Source organism: Chelonoidis abingdonii, chromosome 3, assembly GCF_003597395.2.
Source record: "Chelonoidis abingdonii isolate Lonesome George chromosome 3, CheloAbing_2.0, whole genome shotgun sequence".
Taxonomy (NCBI): domain Eukaryota; kingdom Metazoa; phylum Chordata; order Testudines; family Testudinidae; genus Chelonoidis; species Chelonoidis abingdonii.
The window spans coordinates 148,488,804-148,504,339 of record NC_133771.1 but is presented as its reverse complement, the minus strand read 5'-3'; the positions used below and the strand labels follow the sequence as shown (position 1 = coordinate 148,504,339).

Here is a 15,536-nt window from a genome sequence, read left to right as displayed (position 1 = left end):
TAGAGAAGTCTCCCTTTCTGCCTCAAAAAAACAAAAACCAAAAACAACCAACCCTTATTGGAAGCTACTGTAGTATTAGGCAACATATTATGTGTTTTTTAAATTAAGGTATTTGTTCCTGTTATGTTACATGATATTCTTGTGACACTTTTTTGTATTTTGAATCTTATCTGGTTGAAAAGAAGCTATTCTAGAAGCATGTAAATGAGGCAATTACACAATGATCAATAAGTGAATAATGCAAACCACTAATCTGACATTCTTCTTAATTTCATATTGATGGTATTTTGTAAAGGTGTTAACTTATATTTTAACACATAGCTACACATTTTGATAAAAGAATTGGAAATATGGGAAATTCAGATTAGCCTGGTCCCAGCAATAGATATTTTATTAAATCTGATACATGAACAAAATGAACCTGGGTTATAGCTACTGAAGGAGTTAACATTTCATATCTTTAAGACAGTAAGGCATTCTGCCAAAATATTGAGTTTTGTTTTTTTCTACCCCAACCATAGTGTTAAACAAGTAATATGACAAGCTTGAACTAAATGTTACTGTGTAGCAGTATCTGCTGATTTATTTTAAAGAAATGCCATCTTTCTTACAGTAATATCTCCTGATACGAGTGTATCAGTCTTCAGCTGGCAAGTGAATACATATGGCCAGGGCAAACCATCTACTTACTTGGGCATATTTGACATAAATCGCTGGTATCATGCTCAAATGCCAGATTCGTTGAGGTGAGACTTTGTGTGTATTTTACGTAGCTTTCAAAATGGTTATAAATGATTAATTGACTTCTTTCTTGTGTGTATTTCCTTTTTTGAAGACCAGGGGAATTTCTTCATAATTGCCCCTATTTTGCATTATGGTCACTGGATGCTGTAGTGAGTATGACTTCTTCACACCACATCTTGGATATTCTGGTACATGAGCGAAGCTTAAGTCGTGGAGTTCCTCCTTCATATCCGCCCCCTGAGCAGTTTTTTAATCCAAGCACCTACACTTTTGGTATGTATTTCAGCTTAGCTGAATTTAGGAGAGCAAACTTAATAAGAGAATTGAGGTTATATAATTTATTGATTTTTTTTTTCTTTGTGTGTGTGTATATATGTGTGTGTGTGTGTGTGTGTGTGTGTGTGTGTGTGTGTGTATATATGTGTGTGTGTGTGTGTGTGTGTGTGTGTATATATATATATATATATATATATATATATATATAGTTTCCTGTGTGTGACTTTAAACAATTAGAAACACTTAAATGTTACTTTCAAAATAGTTCTTTAATATTGGAAAGTATTTTAGACGCAGATTGCCACATTTTGATATCTGATGCATTTGTAATATAGCCTGTGAAGAAATGATTGTTACAGAAATTAAATAGGTTTAATTTGTGTACTGTGCTAGAGTTGTTCTGTATAGTGTACAGCCCAAGTAAAATTTCCACACAGATGTGTGAATGTTGCAAAATAAATTTAAGTGAACTAATGAGCCAAATAAGTATTTATTTAGCTTTTTAATCCACTCCCAATATTAACCCCATTTTTAATAGAAGCTGTTTACTTTGTATTGCTGTACTGTTCTCAAAAATATAGATTTTTAGCCAAGTGTTCTTTGTTTTCTTAGATGCTACTTGTTTGTTGAACTCTGGAGTTATTCACATGACTTGCACTGGGTTTCAGAAGGAGGTACTTTTTTTTTTTCTTTCTTGCTTTCTTTCTGATATCTAAAAATGTTCATCCTCTGTCATTTGTATTAAACTGACCTATATTTACCAATGCAGGGGGGAGAGCATTTTGTGCTGAAAGGGCTATATCTTGCCCCATTAAAGTCAGTCATAAAATTCCTATTGGCTTCAACAGGAACAGGTCCTAAATATGTGTAGATGAGTCTGATGTAGATTTCTCAGGAGGTAATGATAAAGCCGTGTGTGACTTGGTTAGAATTCTAGATTATGGAGAGGTAACATCCTTGTCTCTCCATACATAAGGTTGCAACTGTTTGCCTTAAGCCTGGATTTTCATCATTATACGATTTAGGACAGGGAAAAGATTTGAAAATTTGATGGCTAATTTAGGATGGAGAGGATTTTGTTTGTGTATTTCATTCATACATGTCCAAGCACAACTTTCAAGCACTTCATGGATTACAGCTGCTGAGAGAGAGTGAGTCTGGACCGGGACCTTATATTTTTTGGAGGGAAATTATTTTCTGAATTGGAAAAGGGAGAAACAGTTACATTCCACCTAACTAAATTTTTGGTACTTAAGTAGCTATAAACTGAAGTCGTACATATAGTAGGTGTTTCCGTATGCAGTAGAAATTGAGTGTAGTTTTGTGCACAACACTTTTATGCTGAAGACTTTATCTCTTCTACACATGTTTATATTACCTCAGAATGTTAATGAGCTGGATACTGTCTAGTCTTTGCTCCCTCATTAGCTGGCATTTCTTCAGCAGAAATGCAGTAACTCCTCACTTAACATTATACTTATGTTCCTGAAAAATGCTACTTTAAGCGAAACGATGTTAAGTGAATCCAATTTCCCCATAAGTATTAGTGTAAATAGGGAGGGTTAGTTTCCAGGGAAACTTTTTTCATCAGACAAAAGACTCTATAATATAGTCATATTCAGAGGGTGGGATGCATCTCAGGGAACGTGTTACTTCTAAATGGTGAACTAGTACTCAGCTGAGCCCTCAAGGATTAACATGTTGTTAATATAGCCTCACACTCTACAAGGCAGCACTAATGGAGGGAGGGGAGACAGCATTGCAGAGAGAGACAGAGACACACACTGCGTGTGTGTGTGTGTGTGTGTGTGTGAGAGAGAGAGAGAGAGAGAGAGAGAGACGGGCATTGCCCCTTTAAGTATGCTGACCCCCTCTAAGTACATTGCCTTTTTAACTAAATTAGCAAGTTGAGACAGCAGCTGCTGTCAGCAAGTTCCCTCCATCCTGAGCCCTGTGGTGTTCCCCCCTGCTCTGTGGAGATAAGGTGCGGGAGGGTTGAGGGGAAAGCTGACATTAGCGTCCCTCTTCCCCCCCACCTCTGCACAGTTAGCAGGAGGCTTCTGGAAGCAGCTCCAAGGTAGAGGGCAGGAGCAGCACAGGACAGTGGAGGGAGGGACAGCTGAATGCCAGTAATTGATAGTCTGCTGGGCGGCTGCCGCACAGGGGAGCGGGGAGCTGATGGGGGGCTGCCAGTCCGCCATGGTTCCAAGCCCCCACCAGCTAGCTCCAATGGGCTGCTCTTTCTGGAAGCGGTGGACAAAGCAGGCAGCTGCCAAACAACGTTATAAGGGAGCATTGCGCAACTTTAAACGAGTGTGTTCTCTAATAGATCAGCAACATAACAATGAAACAATGTTAACTGGGACAACTTTGAGTGAGGAGTTACTGTAATTTCTGGGGTGCTGGTTCAGCCACTCAAAGAGCTACAGCTGATGCACTTCTGACTTTGTTGCTGTCCCTGTGTGAGAAGCACCTGTTGGTGTAGAAAAAAGCCACAAGAGTATGCATTCTTGGCCCTTTTGGCATTCCTTTACACGTCTCAAAAGTTGTTCTTGTAACTTAAGACAAATCTGGTAAATTACAGCCATGCGGCTCAACTAAGTAGACCAAAAAGTCCCTAAGATTGCACATCTTTTGGCTGTTTTTTCAAATCTCTCTTTTTCCCACAGATAAGAGCAGAGAGAATCTCACCAAGCTTTTGGTTTGTGTGTGTAATTTTAGCGTTCATTTCTGCTGGGATGCTAGAGTCAGCATTTAAGAAGCAGCGTGGTGTGTGTGTGTTAATAGAGAAGTTAGACGAATATTTAGACACGATAGTCTAATGGCCACTGTCGTCTTTGAGTAATCTGAGACTTATTTTGAGAAATTTAATTAAGTATGTGCTTTGTTGCTTTGGTATGCCATCTCAAAGACTATATAATTGTTAAATTTACATGCCAACTTGGTAAAGTATACTTGTGAGGTAAGATTTCTTTGCTGCTTCTGTTTAGAGAAGTATTTTGGGGGTGTTTGTAACATTTCTGCCGTAAATAACTACTCATATTTGTCAATTGAATAAACATTAGAGTTGAATAATTATAGCTGTCTTAATTTGAAATTGTTTGTCATTAATGTTTCAGACCTTACATTTTTTAAAGAAATCTGGTTCTTTTTTAAATGAAGCCATTCCTGATAACTTCAATAGATGTCTTATTGCTGGCTTGCTGTCTCCGAGACTTATTGATGTACAACCTTCTAGTTTGAGTCAGGTGACTATATATTGTCATTTTGTTTAAATGAAATTATTGTAAAACTACAAGAAAATGTGATAAATACTCTCATATGATTTGCCTGTGGCATAAAAACCACAAATATATACAGGGGTGAAAGTATCTTAAAGGACTTAGTGGTACGCTGGAGTCCTGAGCAGGGGCGGGGCCTCAACTGTGAAACAAACAAAAAACAATATTGGTTTTACCTTCTTCTGCTATTTTATGTTGTATTAATAAACTAGCTGATACACTTCCAGCAGAAAGAAACCACCTTCTTGTTCTCATGAGAAATACCTGATTTTTCACTTACCTTCCTTGTTAACAGACTTTCCCAAAATTATTGGAAAGATATGATATTTAGCTGTACTTCTTACTTCTCCAGCCAAAATACATATTTTGAAGGTGAGAATAGTGAAGTCTGTATATTGTAAAAAAAAAAAAACAAAAAAACAGTAAAGTGCAAAAAACCCTCACTAAAGAACTGTTTTTCATTGTGTTGCTCCTTTCTTTTCATAAAACTTCCGCTAGTTTTCAAATCTCAGGACAGTAAGGTCAACAAACAGCAAGAGCACAGATGCCTTTCCCCCAGCGCACTTATATAGGTATTTCTCCTTACTTTTGGATGCATCCTGCCCCTAATCACAGAGCAAATAACTTTTTAGAATTCAGTATGTGAAGGGATGAAAAGGATAAGAGGCAAACTCTATTAACACACTCTTAAATTGACAGAGAAAAAAATCCAAATGTTGTTATAACTTTGAAACTCTGCTTTTGGGACCTTTTATCTACAGCTAAGATCTAAGATGGTCTGGAAAGAATCGTCTGGGGGTAAAAAGTTTCTAATCATACTTCACTAATTTTGTACTGATTTTGTTCAAACGTAATAACTGATTGTTTTTGGCATCCAGATATATTGCATACAATTGGAAACAAATCTTATTTACCATTGCTGGCTTGAAAGCATTTGAATCTTTTTTACTATCTATTTTATCTCTGTTACATTTTTAGGAGGAGCAGTTAGAAGCTATATTATCTGCTGCTGTCCAAACAAGTTCTTTAGGACTTCTTACTGGCTGCATCAAACAGTGGACAGCTGAAGGTAATGCTCTGCTTTTTATTAACTTTTTATTTTTTGACCTAGAAGAGAATTTGTTCTCATGATTTTTAATTTTTTTTAATAGAACAACCAAACTCAGCTGCTAACCTGCGCTTTGTTCTCGAGTGGACATGGAATAAAGTGATTTACACAAAAGATGAGTTTGACCGGATGTGTAAGTATTAGAGTATAGTCATTTTGCAGGAAATAAGTGTTATCTTTCCTAATTTGAATACATGCAATAATGTGGGTGTATTAGTACTTCACATGATAGTTTGTATGTGCACAGAAATGCTTTACTCTTCTCCTGAAGTTGTGTACAGACTAACTATGTAATGTTTGTCCTTTTATAAGGTGTCCCACTGTTTGATGGCTCATGTAACTTCATTGATCCACAGACTATACAGTCTCTTCAGCACTGCCAGTTGCTTCTTAGCAACCTTAGCACAGTCTTGAACTGTTTTCTAACAGAAGCACAAGAGCTCACTGAGAGAGGTTTGTAACAGTATTATCAACTTGAGTACATTTATTATTTCTAAGGTAGAGGAATAGGCCCGAGTTACAGAAAGTGTGAGCGTTCCCTTTTTCAGTTTTACTTTTTTTTCTTAATTTTCTCCAGTTTGCAAAAGAGGATCAAGCTGCTTGTTTGGAATTTTGCAGTCAGGCTCAGCAGCTGGGAGAAGGATTGTGTCTATGAATGCGGAACATTGTAGTTGTCAATTAACCCCCCAGGGAGGAGGCTATTGGAGGTTGCTTACTGAGTGTGCATGTGGGTGGAATAGGGTAGTCAGCTCAAGAAGTTGTGTAAGAGGCCACTGGCTAGAACAGGGGTGGGGAATCTTTTTTTCTATTGGGACTACTGACTCACAGAAAAAAATCAGTTGTGGGCTATATGCAGCCCCGCGCGGGAGCTCGGAAGCTCAGGGCTTCCTCTTGGTTCTGGGGTGGGACCAGAAATGAGAGGTGCAGGGTGCAGGAGAGGGGATGAAGGCTCCGGACAGAGGTATGGGCTCTGGGCTGGGGCTGGGGCTGGGGATGAGGGGTTTGAAATGCAGGAGCAGGCTCAGGGCTGGGGCAGAGGGTTTGAGGTGTGGGCTCCGGCTGGGCAGCGCTTACCTCAGACGGCTCCTGGTCGGCAGCACAGCGGGGCTAAGGCAGGCTCCTTGTCTGACGGGGCTCTGTGCTGCTCCCAGAAGTGGCCGCCATGTCTGGCCCCTAGGCGGAGGGGTCAGGGGCTCTGTACAGTGCACACTGTCTTCCGCAGCTCCCATTGGCTGTGATTTCCGGCCACTGGGAGCTCCGTAGTTGGTGCTGGGGAGGGGCGACAGTGTGTGGAGCTTACCTGATTGCCCCTGTTCCTAGGACATGACGACCGCTTCTGGAAGCTACACAGAGCCAACTGGACTTTTAACAGCCTGGCAACCCTCGCTTCCCTCCGCAGCGGGGTGAGCCTGCACGGAAACTTGCTGCAGGCTGGAAATAATGAAGCAGCAGGCTGGATCTGGTCTGCAGGCCATAGGTTCCCCATTCCTGTGTTAGATGCTGCAGCCTCTAGGGTGAGATGTGTGTTAGTAATACCCAAGAATTTTCTTGCCACTTAATGAAACCTGAAGTCTTGAACAAGGTGAGAGCTCTCTCTCCAAAATAAAAGGGGGGAAAATCCAGTGCTTAAGGAGCTCTAGAATAGCAAATCCAGGTGTCTTCGTAAGAAATGTAGAGGAAAAACTGTAAAGTAACTGTTGTTTCCAAGGTTTGATAAGAAATAAGAAATGTAAAAATTTCTTGAATGCGTTCAATACAAAAAAAGAACCAGTTTATCAATGTCATCATAGTTAATATTTTTGGTAACTGAAGGAGTTGAATGGCAATGTAATTTTATAAACTCTTTCCAGGTTTTACAGATTTGACAAATAAGCAGTTTGTAACCAGCCTCATTTCTCAGTATGCACATGTGGTCATTTGGTTCTGCCGGTCCAGTCTCCTTCCAGAGGGTTTAGGTAAGATTTGAACAATAACACAGTTCAGATGTGACAAGCGCTCACCACTTTGTGCAATATTTGCTTCCAAAAGAAAAATTCTTAAAACCATAATTTGGTAAATGACTTACCAACAAATTGTGTTGGTACAGCTGTAGTGTATACTTAAGTTTCATCAGTGTAGACTCGCCTTTTATGTAATTGTTGTTTTAATCCAGTTCCAACGCTAGCTTTACTTTTAGGTATTCCACATATTTTGGTAAATATTTACTCATGGTGGTTAACTCCTCCTTCCATAAGAAGTCTCTTACTAGGTTTAGAACTTGGTGTATTCAGTTTCCTAGCTAACTGTCCTTATATAGCCAGTATTTTGATAGCATTTTTTAATCAGTAAAAACACATGTATTGGCTTACATAAATGTAGAAGAAAATCTGCCTATAAATGCTCCCTTTACAAATTTAAAAAAGCAGTCCCTGTCTGAGATCACCTAAAAATACATTTTATTCTGCGGGGGAAGATAACACAGAAACTTTTACTTCGTGTGGTGTGAATTACCCAGTAATCTTTATTCATGGGATAATTTTCAAATATGGGTCACTTACTAAAATAAGGAATGAAGTGAGCCTTATGTCTTACTGCTGTCTTATTTAAAAAAAAATTAAAAAGAGCAGAATTAGAACCACATTCTTCCAAAGTTGTCAAATTGTTTGTTCTTAATATTAAAAATGAAGCTCAGCAGTTTTGTCTGTTCCAAGTCTTTTTTGAAATTACTTCCAATTTTATTAGGTTTCTTGAACTACGTATTTTTTCTCTGTTGCATGCAGATGATGATATGCAGTTGTCTAGACCTTTCTACAATTACCCAATAATACAAAGCTACTGTACTGGTCACCGACAGAAACTAGAGCGCTTGTCAAGGTAAGGTTCATTCACAAACTCACCCACACCCACCATTGAATTCAGAGGGACTGCTTCATAATAATAATAATAATAATTGGAGATATACCTATCTCCTAGAACTGGAAAGGACCTTGAAAGGTCATCAAGTCCAGCCCCCTGCCTTTACTAGCAGGACCAAGTACTGATTTTTGCCCCAGATCCCTAAGTGGCCCCCTCAAGGATTGAACTCACAACACTGGGTTTAGCAGGCCAATGCTCAAACCACTGAGCTATCCCTCTCTTTCACATGTAAAGGTGGGGCTCAGGGCCACTGTTGGTCTACTCGCTCTTTTTTATGAAGTTAAAGTGAAACAATCCTGGACCTGATTTTAGAAATATATTGGGTAGTACTGTAAGTAATTTAATCCCAAAGGCTAAACTGTGTGATTTCTGCAGTTCAAAAAGATGGTTTATTTGGTAACGTGGCATTAATTGTCTCTGATTCAAAACAGATAGGCAGCCCCAAGTTTCCAAAAGTTTTGTTTAGACATGCAAAGATGGACTATTAAAAAAGGGTTAGCTCTTTAAATGACTGTTTGATAAGAGATCATAAAGTCTGTTTTAGGACTAAATCCCTTTTTTGGAGTTCACTTGTATACATTTTTATACTTCAGGAAGGTGGCCCTCACTGTTGTGTTCAGTTGAAACATTTAAAGAACTAGCTCTCTTCTAACTTGGTACCCAGTTAGAAATTACATCTTTATCTGAACTTTTTACAGACTTGTTTGTTTTTCATGTGAAATGTCTTGACTAGGATTAATATAGATTTTTAATCTAAAATCACACTGATACAAATCAAATAGAAATAATTATAAAAATTTTCCAGCAGGATTGGAGCTAAGAAAGATACTAGAGAGAAGGTGGAAAAATACAGCAGACACTCAGGCCTTGTCTACAAAATTAGGTCAACTGAAGTCGTTGTACAGCCACCGCAGTAATTAAAGCAGTGGTTCACATGCACACTATGCTCCTTCTGTTGATAGTATGTGTCCTCACCAGAAGCACTTCCACCGACTGAAGTGGGGCATTGTGGGGCACTGGCAGTTCTTGGGGCTCACAGCCAGTTTCTACACAGACGTTGCCTCACTCTAACTATATCATACATCAATCTAAGCGCTATATCTCTGGCAGAGGTGGAGTTAAGTCGATGTAATGGGCGACTTAGGCCTGGTCTACACTGGGGGTGGGGGATTGATCTAAGATATGCAACTTCAGGTACGAGAATACCGTAGCTGAAGTTGACGTATCTTAGATTGACTTACTTCGCGTCCTCGCGGCGCGGGATCGACAGCCGCCGCTCCCCCGTCGACTCCTGGTGGAGTTCTGGAGTCGATGGGGAGCACATTCGGGGACTGATGTATTGCGTCTAGATCGATCATTACCCGCTGATCCGGCAGGTAGTGTAGACGTACCCCCTTACATTAGTGGGAGCAACACTGCAGTGTAGTCACAGAGTAATGTCAATGTAAGCTGTTTTATGTAGACCAGGCCTTAGCCTACTAACTCTGTTTAACATAATTTATCAAAGGATAGCTGTGTTAGTCTGTATCCACAAAAACGAGGAGTCCAGTGGCACCTTAAAGACTGTAACAGATTTATTTGGGCATCAGTCTTTAAGGTCCACTGGACTCCACGTTGCTTTTAACATCATTGGGAATTTGCAGGTGGTACTTTGGCCACCAGGAGTCTCCAGTGATGTTTGAATGTAATTAAAATTACTAGACTTCAAACTAGTGTGTTTCCCTTGTTCATACCAACACCTATGTATAGCACAGCTGCATGAAATTGGAATTTTTTCAATGGAAAAAGTGAGATTAGAAAGCAAAACATGAATTTTCCTTAATTTTGACAGAGTATTTCTGTGTTGGCACAATTACAAAATACTCTGTGGTGATAGATCTATACAAAAAGAATAGTAATTCTTCGAGTAGTGTCCCTATGAGTGCTCCACTGTAGGTATATCTGCATCCCCGCACTGCTGATTGGAGAGCTTTGGTAACAGTATGTGTGCAGTCTGCACATACACTGTCTCTCCTCGTGCTGTGCCACGAGGCTAGCCAGTGTGCACGGGCCAACCGTCCTCAATTCCTTGTCAACCGCCCCTGGTGAGAGAGAGAGAGAGCCATTAGAAGTCTAAGGCTATTGTTCTTCCATTTGCAGTTAGTTTTCCCCAGTGTGGGGTATGCCAGGCTTCAAGAAGTGCCACACTTGTAACGAGGTGATCCCAGTTGTGGATAAGCACTCCCAGTGCATCCATTACCTCGGTGAGGGCCACTGAGTGCATCCTCTGCCAGCAGGTCTGGCTGAGATCCCGCAAGGACAGAGAGCTCCACCAGAAGATTATCTTTGTGGAGGCAGCTCTCTAACTTCAATTTCCTGGCTGACATGAGTCGTTCCCACAGCCTTCATCTTCTAAGGGAAGTGGGTCAAAGAAACAGGCTGGATACTCCTATTGTAAGTCCTCCAAGAAGGACAGGAAGTCCCCTAAGTGAGCCTAGGGATAGCTCCAAGTGATCTCCCTTTCACTCGGTATCCTCAGCACTGAGACCACAGTTCAGCACCAGTGCACAGCGATTGTTCCTATCTCAGAGATCTGCAGAGCAGTGACATGGGTATCAGTCCACACTTTCGCAGAACACTCTACGGTCACTGGAGATTCCACCTCCAGTGCCAACCTAACTCCAAAGTCCCAGCCCTCCAAGATGGGTATTGCTTGGATGTTGCGTACGGTGAAGCACCGATATGGACACTACTGTAAGAAGTCACTCACCTTGTGCAGTAACGAAGGTTCTTCGAGATGTGTGTTCCTATGGGTGCTCTACAACCTTCCTCCTCCTAATACTTCAGAGTTCCCATTTATGACTCTGCGGTAGAGAAGGAATTGAGGACGGTTAACCTGTGTGCTCTGGTTAGCCTTGTAGTGTAGCTCAAGTTGTGACAGTGCATGTGCAGGCCCAATGAACACTGCTACCGAAGTTCTCCTATCAGCGGCACAGGGATGCAGTGGAGCACCCCTAGGGACACACATCTCCCCTACAGTGGAGCACCCATAGGGACACACATCTCGAAAAACCACCATTACTGCACAAGGTGAGTAGTTTCTTTCAGTGATCGGATTGCCCAATTCTCTTACAGACAGTAAAAATACAGTAACTAACTTAATTTGATGCTCAATTTACAGGAACGTTCCAACTTTACATTTCCTGATATATTAAATCACCATTAGCCCTTCTGTAGCAAAAATATCTGAAAACCAGGTCATCCTTAATCTTTTCTTAATAAATTATGGATTTAGAACATCTATTAAAATAGAACTTTTTGGCATATTTTTAAACATGACCAACTGAGATGCTATGCTCCCTTTTTAGTTCATTTGTGTAAATGTTCTAAATTCAGTTTTCATATTTTTTGTTGTATAGTGTTTTTCCTGCGCCTTACCAGATAAATTTGGTTGGATTTTCTTCAATTGGTAAACGGGTTTTCATGACAAATTGGAATTATTGCACGTTTTTTACACTATCAAAATCCATGCCCTCTTCAATTGCAGAGGGAAATGGAATGCCGATTGCTTGATGATTGATGGACTGCTTTCCCAGTTTGGAGATCAAGTTGAGAAATTGTGGCGAAGAGATGAAGGAGGAACTGGGAAATATCCCCCTGCTAGCTTGCATGTAAGTAAGACTTCTTAAAAAGGCAAAAAATAATGACTTTACAAATTATTTGGTTAATTTTTCTTTTTTCATCACAGGCGCTGCTTGACCTTTATTTGTTACAAAATATTGAAGAAACTTACAAACATGCAATTGTATCCTTTTTGACAATGTTGAGAGAGATTGAAGATATAACCACACAATATATTCACATTTAAAAGAATGGGTTTTTTTGTGTGTGTCTGTGTGAGAGAGAGAGAGAAAAGTTTATGCTACTGTGTTTATCATTAATTTTATAAACAGGAGAATTATCATATTTTGGACAGAATGAGCATAAATTTAGGATTAAATTGTAATGGAATAATTGTTTCCTTTTTTATACTTTAGATTTTTCATTTTAATGGCTTCATTAAAACAATGATTCTGTAGCAAATAAGTGAAGTTATTCTTAGGATGTGATGCCTGCACCAAAATGTATGAGAATTCTCTGTGCTCTGAAGCAGCAATAGTTACCTAACACTGTTTACAGAAGTACACATTCTTGCTGAAATCAGCGATTCTCCAGCACAAGAAACAATGTTTGCCTCTGTTCTATTGAAAATGCAGGCACATGGAATATTACCCAGAAAAAGGAGAATGTGGTGGAGAAAATGCTTGATTTTCAAGCTGCTAAATATATGGAACATTTGCCTTTGCCAGGCTTTGTGTGTTACTTAACCTAGGTCGGAGGGGACAGTTTGGATTTTAGACACAGTGACTCCACACTTCAGTTGTTTTAACCTGTTAACTAAATAATTATGCACTGATCAGAGGGAGAAGGTAGAAACTAGCAAAACACATGATGCACAGGTTCTTTACGATCCAGGTGAATTTTTTTTTATTCATAGCATGGTGGGAAGGCTTTCTCATTCATATTTAATTTTTATTCTCTAATTCTATTCTCTGAATTTGGTGTTACAGTAGAACTGCAGAGTTACAAACACCTTGGAAATGGAGGTTGTTCCTAACTCTGAAATGTTTGTAACTCTGAACAAAATATTACGGTTGTTCCTTTAAAAGTTTGCAATTGAACATTGAGTTAATATAGCTTTCAAACTTTACTATGCAGAAGAAAAATGCTGCTTTCCCTTTATTTTTTTAGTAGTTTACGTTTAACATAGTACTGTACTGTATTTGCCTTTTTATTTTTTGGCTTTTGCTACTGATTGTGTACTCCCGGTTCCAAATGAGGTTTGTGGTTGACTGGTCAGTTTATAACGCTGGTGTTGGTAACTCTAAAATACAGCAGAACCTCCAAGTCCAGGAACTTGGTCACAGTATGGTTAAAACTTGTAATCGTGTCCCTGTTCAAAAGCATTGGTGTCTGAGGCATTAGCTCAATCATCGAGATATGGCTAGTCTTATCTACAATATATTTGTATGACTGGCTCCTTTACCTTGACTAATTTTCAAGTAACGATGAGGCTATCGAGAATTCCATAGCAGTTTCTCTTAATAGAAGTACAGGATTATTTCCTTATGTGATGTTGAGTAAGAGCAGCTTTTGTTCATTAGTTTTATCACAAAGCAGGGGTCCTATATTTATTACAATTAGGAGTGAAAATCCCTGCTCCATCATAGTAACACTACCATTCCAGACTTGTGCAGTAATCTTCTTTCACTAAAATGGGAAAATATTACAGCTTCTTCCAATACTTATAAATCAAATATAGGTTTTTATGTTAATTCAGAATGCAGGTTTGGGATTAAGTTGGGTTACAGTGGGCTGAAAATTGCAAGACAACTATTTTTTGCTGTATAATACTTATTTTTGTTGTTACCTTCCCTAAATATATGTAAGAAACTTTCCTTCTTGAAAAGTTATTAGCCTTAATCAAGTACTTACTGTCAGACAATTTATTTGCTTCTAGATATCATGCATTCCTTTCCAAACAAAACAGAGACTTCATTTGACTCTTTCCCAACTGCCTTTGCTATCCCTTGGGGTCTGGTTAGACTTGTTCAAGGTTTTTGGCTTTTGGATCACAATGACTATGAGGTAAATCGTTTACTTAAGACATATATAAAGATGAACTTTGGTCATCTGATCACTAGTCAAGGGAGATAAAGGGCTAGAACTTTTAGTATTGAAATATTGTTAATGCATAAATTAAATGGAAACAAAGCAACAATAAATTATCCTCTGAAGTCTGATTATATTCTAATTTAGTTTAAAATTAGTTGTAGTCAACTTTATTTACACGTTTGAATTTTCCTAGCTACCTGATTCATGAAAGCACTTGAGCAAATTTCCAAAGATGATTTTATGCAGATTTAAATGTTTAAAATATAGCTGAGGACTCTGCATCAAGAAATGAGGCAAAACTCTGTAAAAGTGACTTTTAAACCCAATGCAGATTTAAATTGGGTTAGTTTTTAATACTTTAATTCCTTACCTGTGATATTATAGTTAATATAGTATGCTTTTCAAGTTTGGTAGAATAATTTACATAGCAACTGCTAACAAGTTAAAAGAGCAAATTTCCAAATCTATCCTCAATGAATAGTTTTCAAAGGATATTCTCATTGCTGCCTCCAGAGACTGAGACCAAATTGTCAAGAATTAAACAAAGTGCAACCCAAGAAACAATCAGCTGAAAGCCAAACAGAAGTATTGAAATGACTAGTGAATAAAGTGCTTAGTACGATCAGTGAAATTTTGATAATTTCATTTGGTTGCAATCATATGTGCATAAAATTATGGGTGGTGTCACTAGCAGTTTAGATGACACACAGGGTTTTTCTTAACCGGGGAACTTATAAGTTGCTCATTTGAAACTGAAATCCTATTATGTGGTTAACTGAATCTGTCTTCTGTCCAATTACTTTATTAAATTAGATTGAAGGACAAATATATGTTTTAAGTATAAACGTACTACTTTTAATGTTGTAAATGCACCTGAAATATGTTTATTTTCACTTGGGAAGTTTTAGACTTTTTTGTTGGAAGAGGTGAGCGTGTTGGTTGTTTTAATAACTTTCATTTCTAACTTCTGCAGAGTTCCTTGGCCCTTTTATTTCATCCAGCTACAATCAAAACAATGTCGTGGCAACATATGAAAATTATTCAAGCCTTGATGTGCCAAGGAGAGCACAGACGAGCCCTCAGATACATACAGATGATGAAGCCATCAATGTCAAGTAGCAGTGAAGTTGCACTTCACCTCACTGTTTTATTGTATAATAGGTAAAGAAATAGAAAATATATCCTGATTAATCTATTATTTTATCAAAACTATAACAAAAAACTAAACATTTTGGCTTTCATTATGTATTTTATTCAATCTTTTAGTGCTTAGTTCTTTTTAACACAAGTAATGCATCTCTTGCTTCATTAAAATTGTTGATCGAAGTGTTAATCCTCCTCTGCATTTCAAAAATTAATTTCAGGTGTATGGTGGAGGCTTGGAGTCTATTGCAGCAGCACTCCACCAGGTTAAATGTAGAAGAGTTGTTGAAACACATGTATGAAGTCTGTCAAGAGATGGGACTAATGGAAGATTTGTTGAAACTACCATTCACAGATACTGAACAAGTAAGCATGGGCAAGAATGAAATCTTAAT

At 38.7% G+C, this 15,536-nt stretch overlaps 1 protein-coding gene across 1 annotated transcript in view; it reads left to right on the top strand.

Annotated features, from left to right (window-relative positions):
* Positions 1-15,536, top strand: part of AHCTF1 (AT-hook containing transcription factor 1) — an 86,402-nt gene that overhangs the window by 42,524 nt on the left and 28,342 nt on the right. Inside the window, exons 9-22 of the mRNA XM_032801123.2 lie at positions 614-746; positions 836-1,017; positions 1,633-1,694; positions 4,140-4,268; positions 5,280-5,370; positions 5,453-5,542; positions 5,722-5,862; positions 7,260-7,364; positions 8,169-8,262; positions 11,831-11,954; positions 12,032-12,088; positions 13,825-13,971; positions 14,972-15,159; positions 15,363-15,507. Coding sequence (XP_032657014.1) covers positions 614-746; positions 836-1,017; positions 1,633-1,694; positions 4,140-4,268; positions 5,280-5,370; positions 5,453-5,542; positions 5,722-5,862; positions 7,260-7,364; positions 8,169-8,262; positions 11,831-11,954; positions 12,032-12,088; positions 13,825-13,971; positions 14,972-15,159; positions 15,363-15,507 — 1,688 coding nt within the window. The remainder of the gene's footprint in view (positions 1-613; positions 747-835; positions 1,018-1,632; positions 1,695-4,139; positions 4,269-5,279; positions 5,371-5,452; positions 5,543-5,721; positions 5,863-7,259; positions 7,365-8,168; positions 8,263-11,830; positions 11,955-12,031; positions 12,089-13,824; positions 13,972-14,971; positions 15,160-15,362; positions 15,508-15,536) is intronic.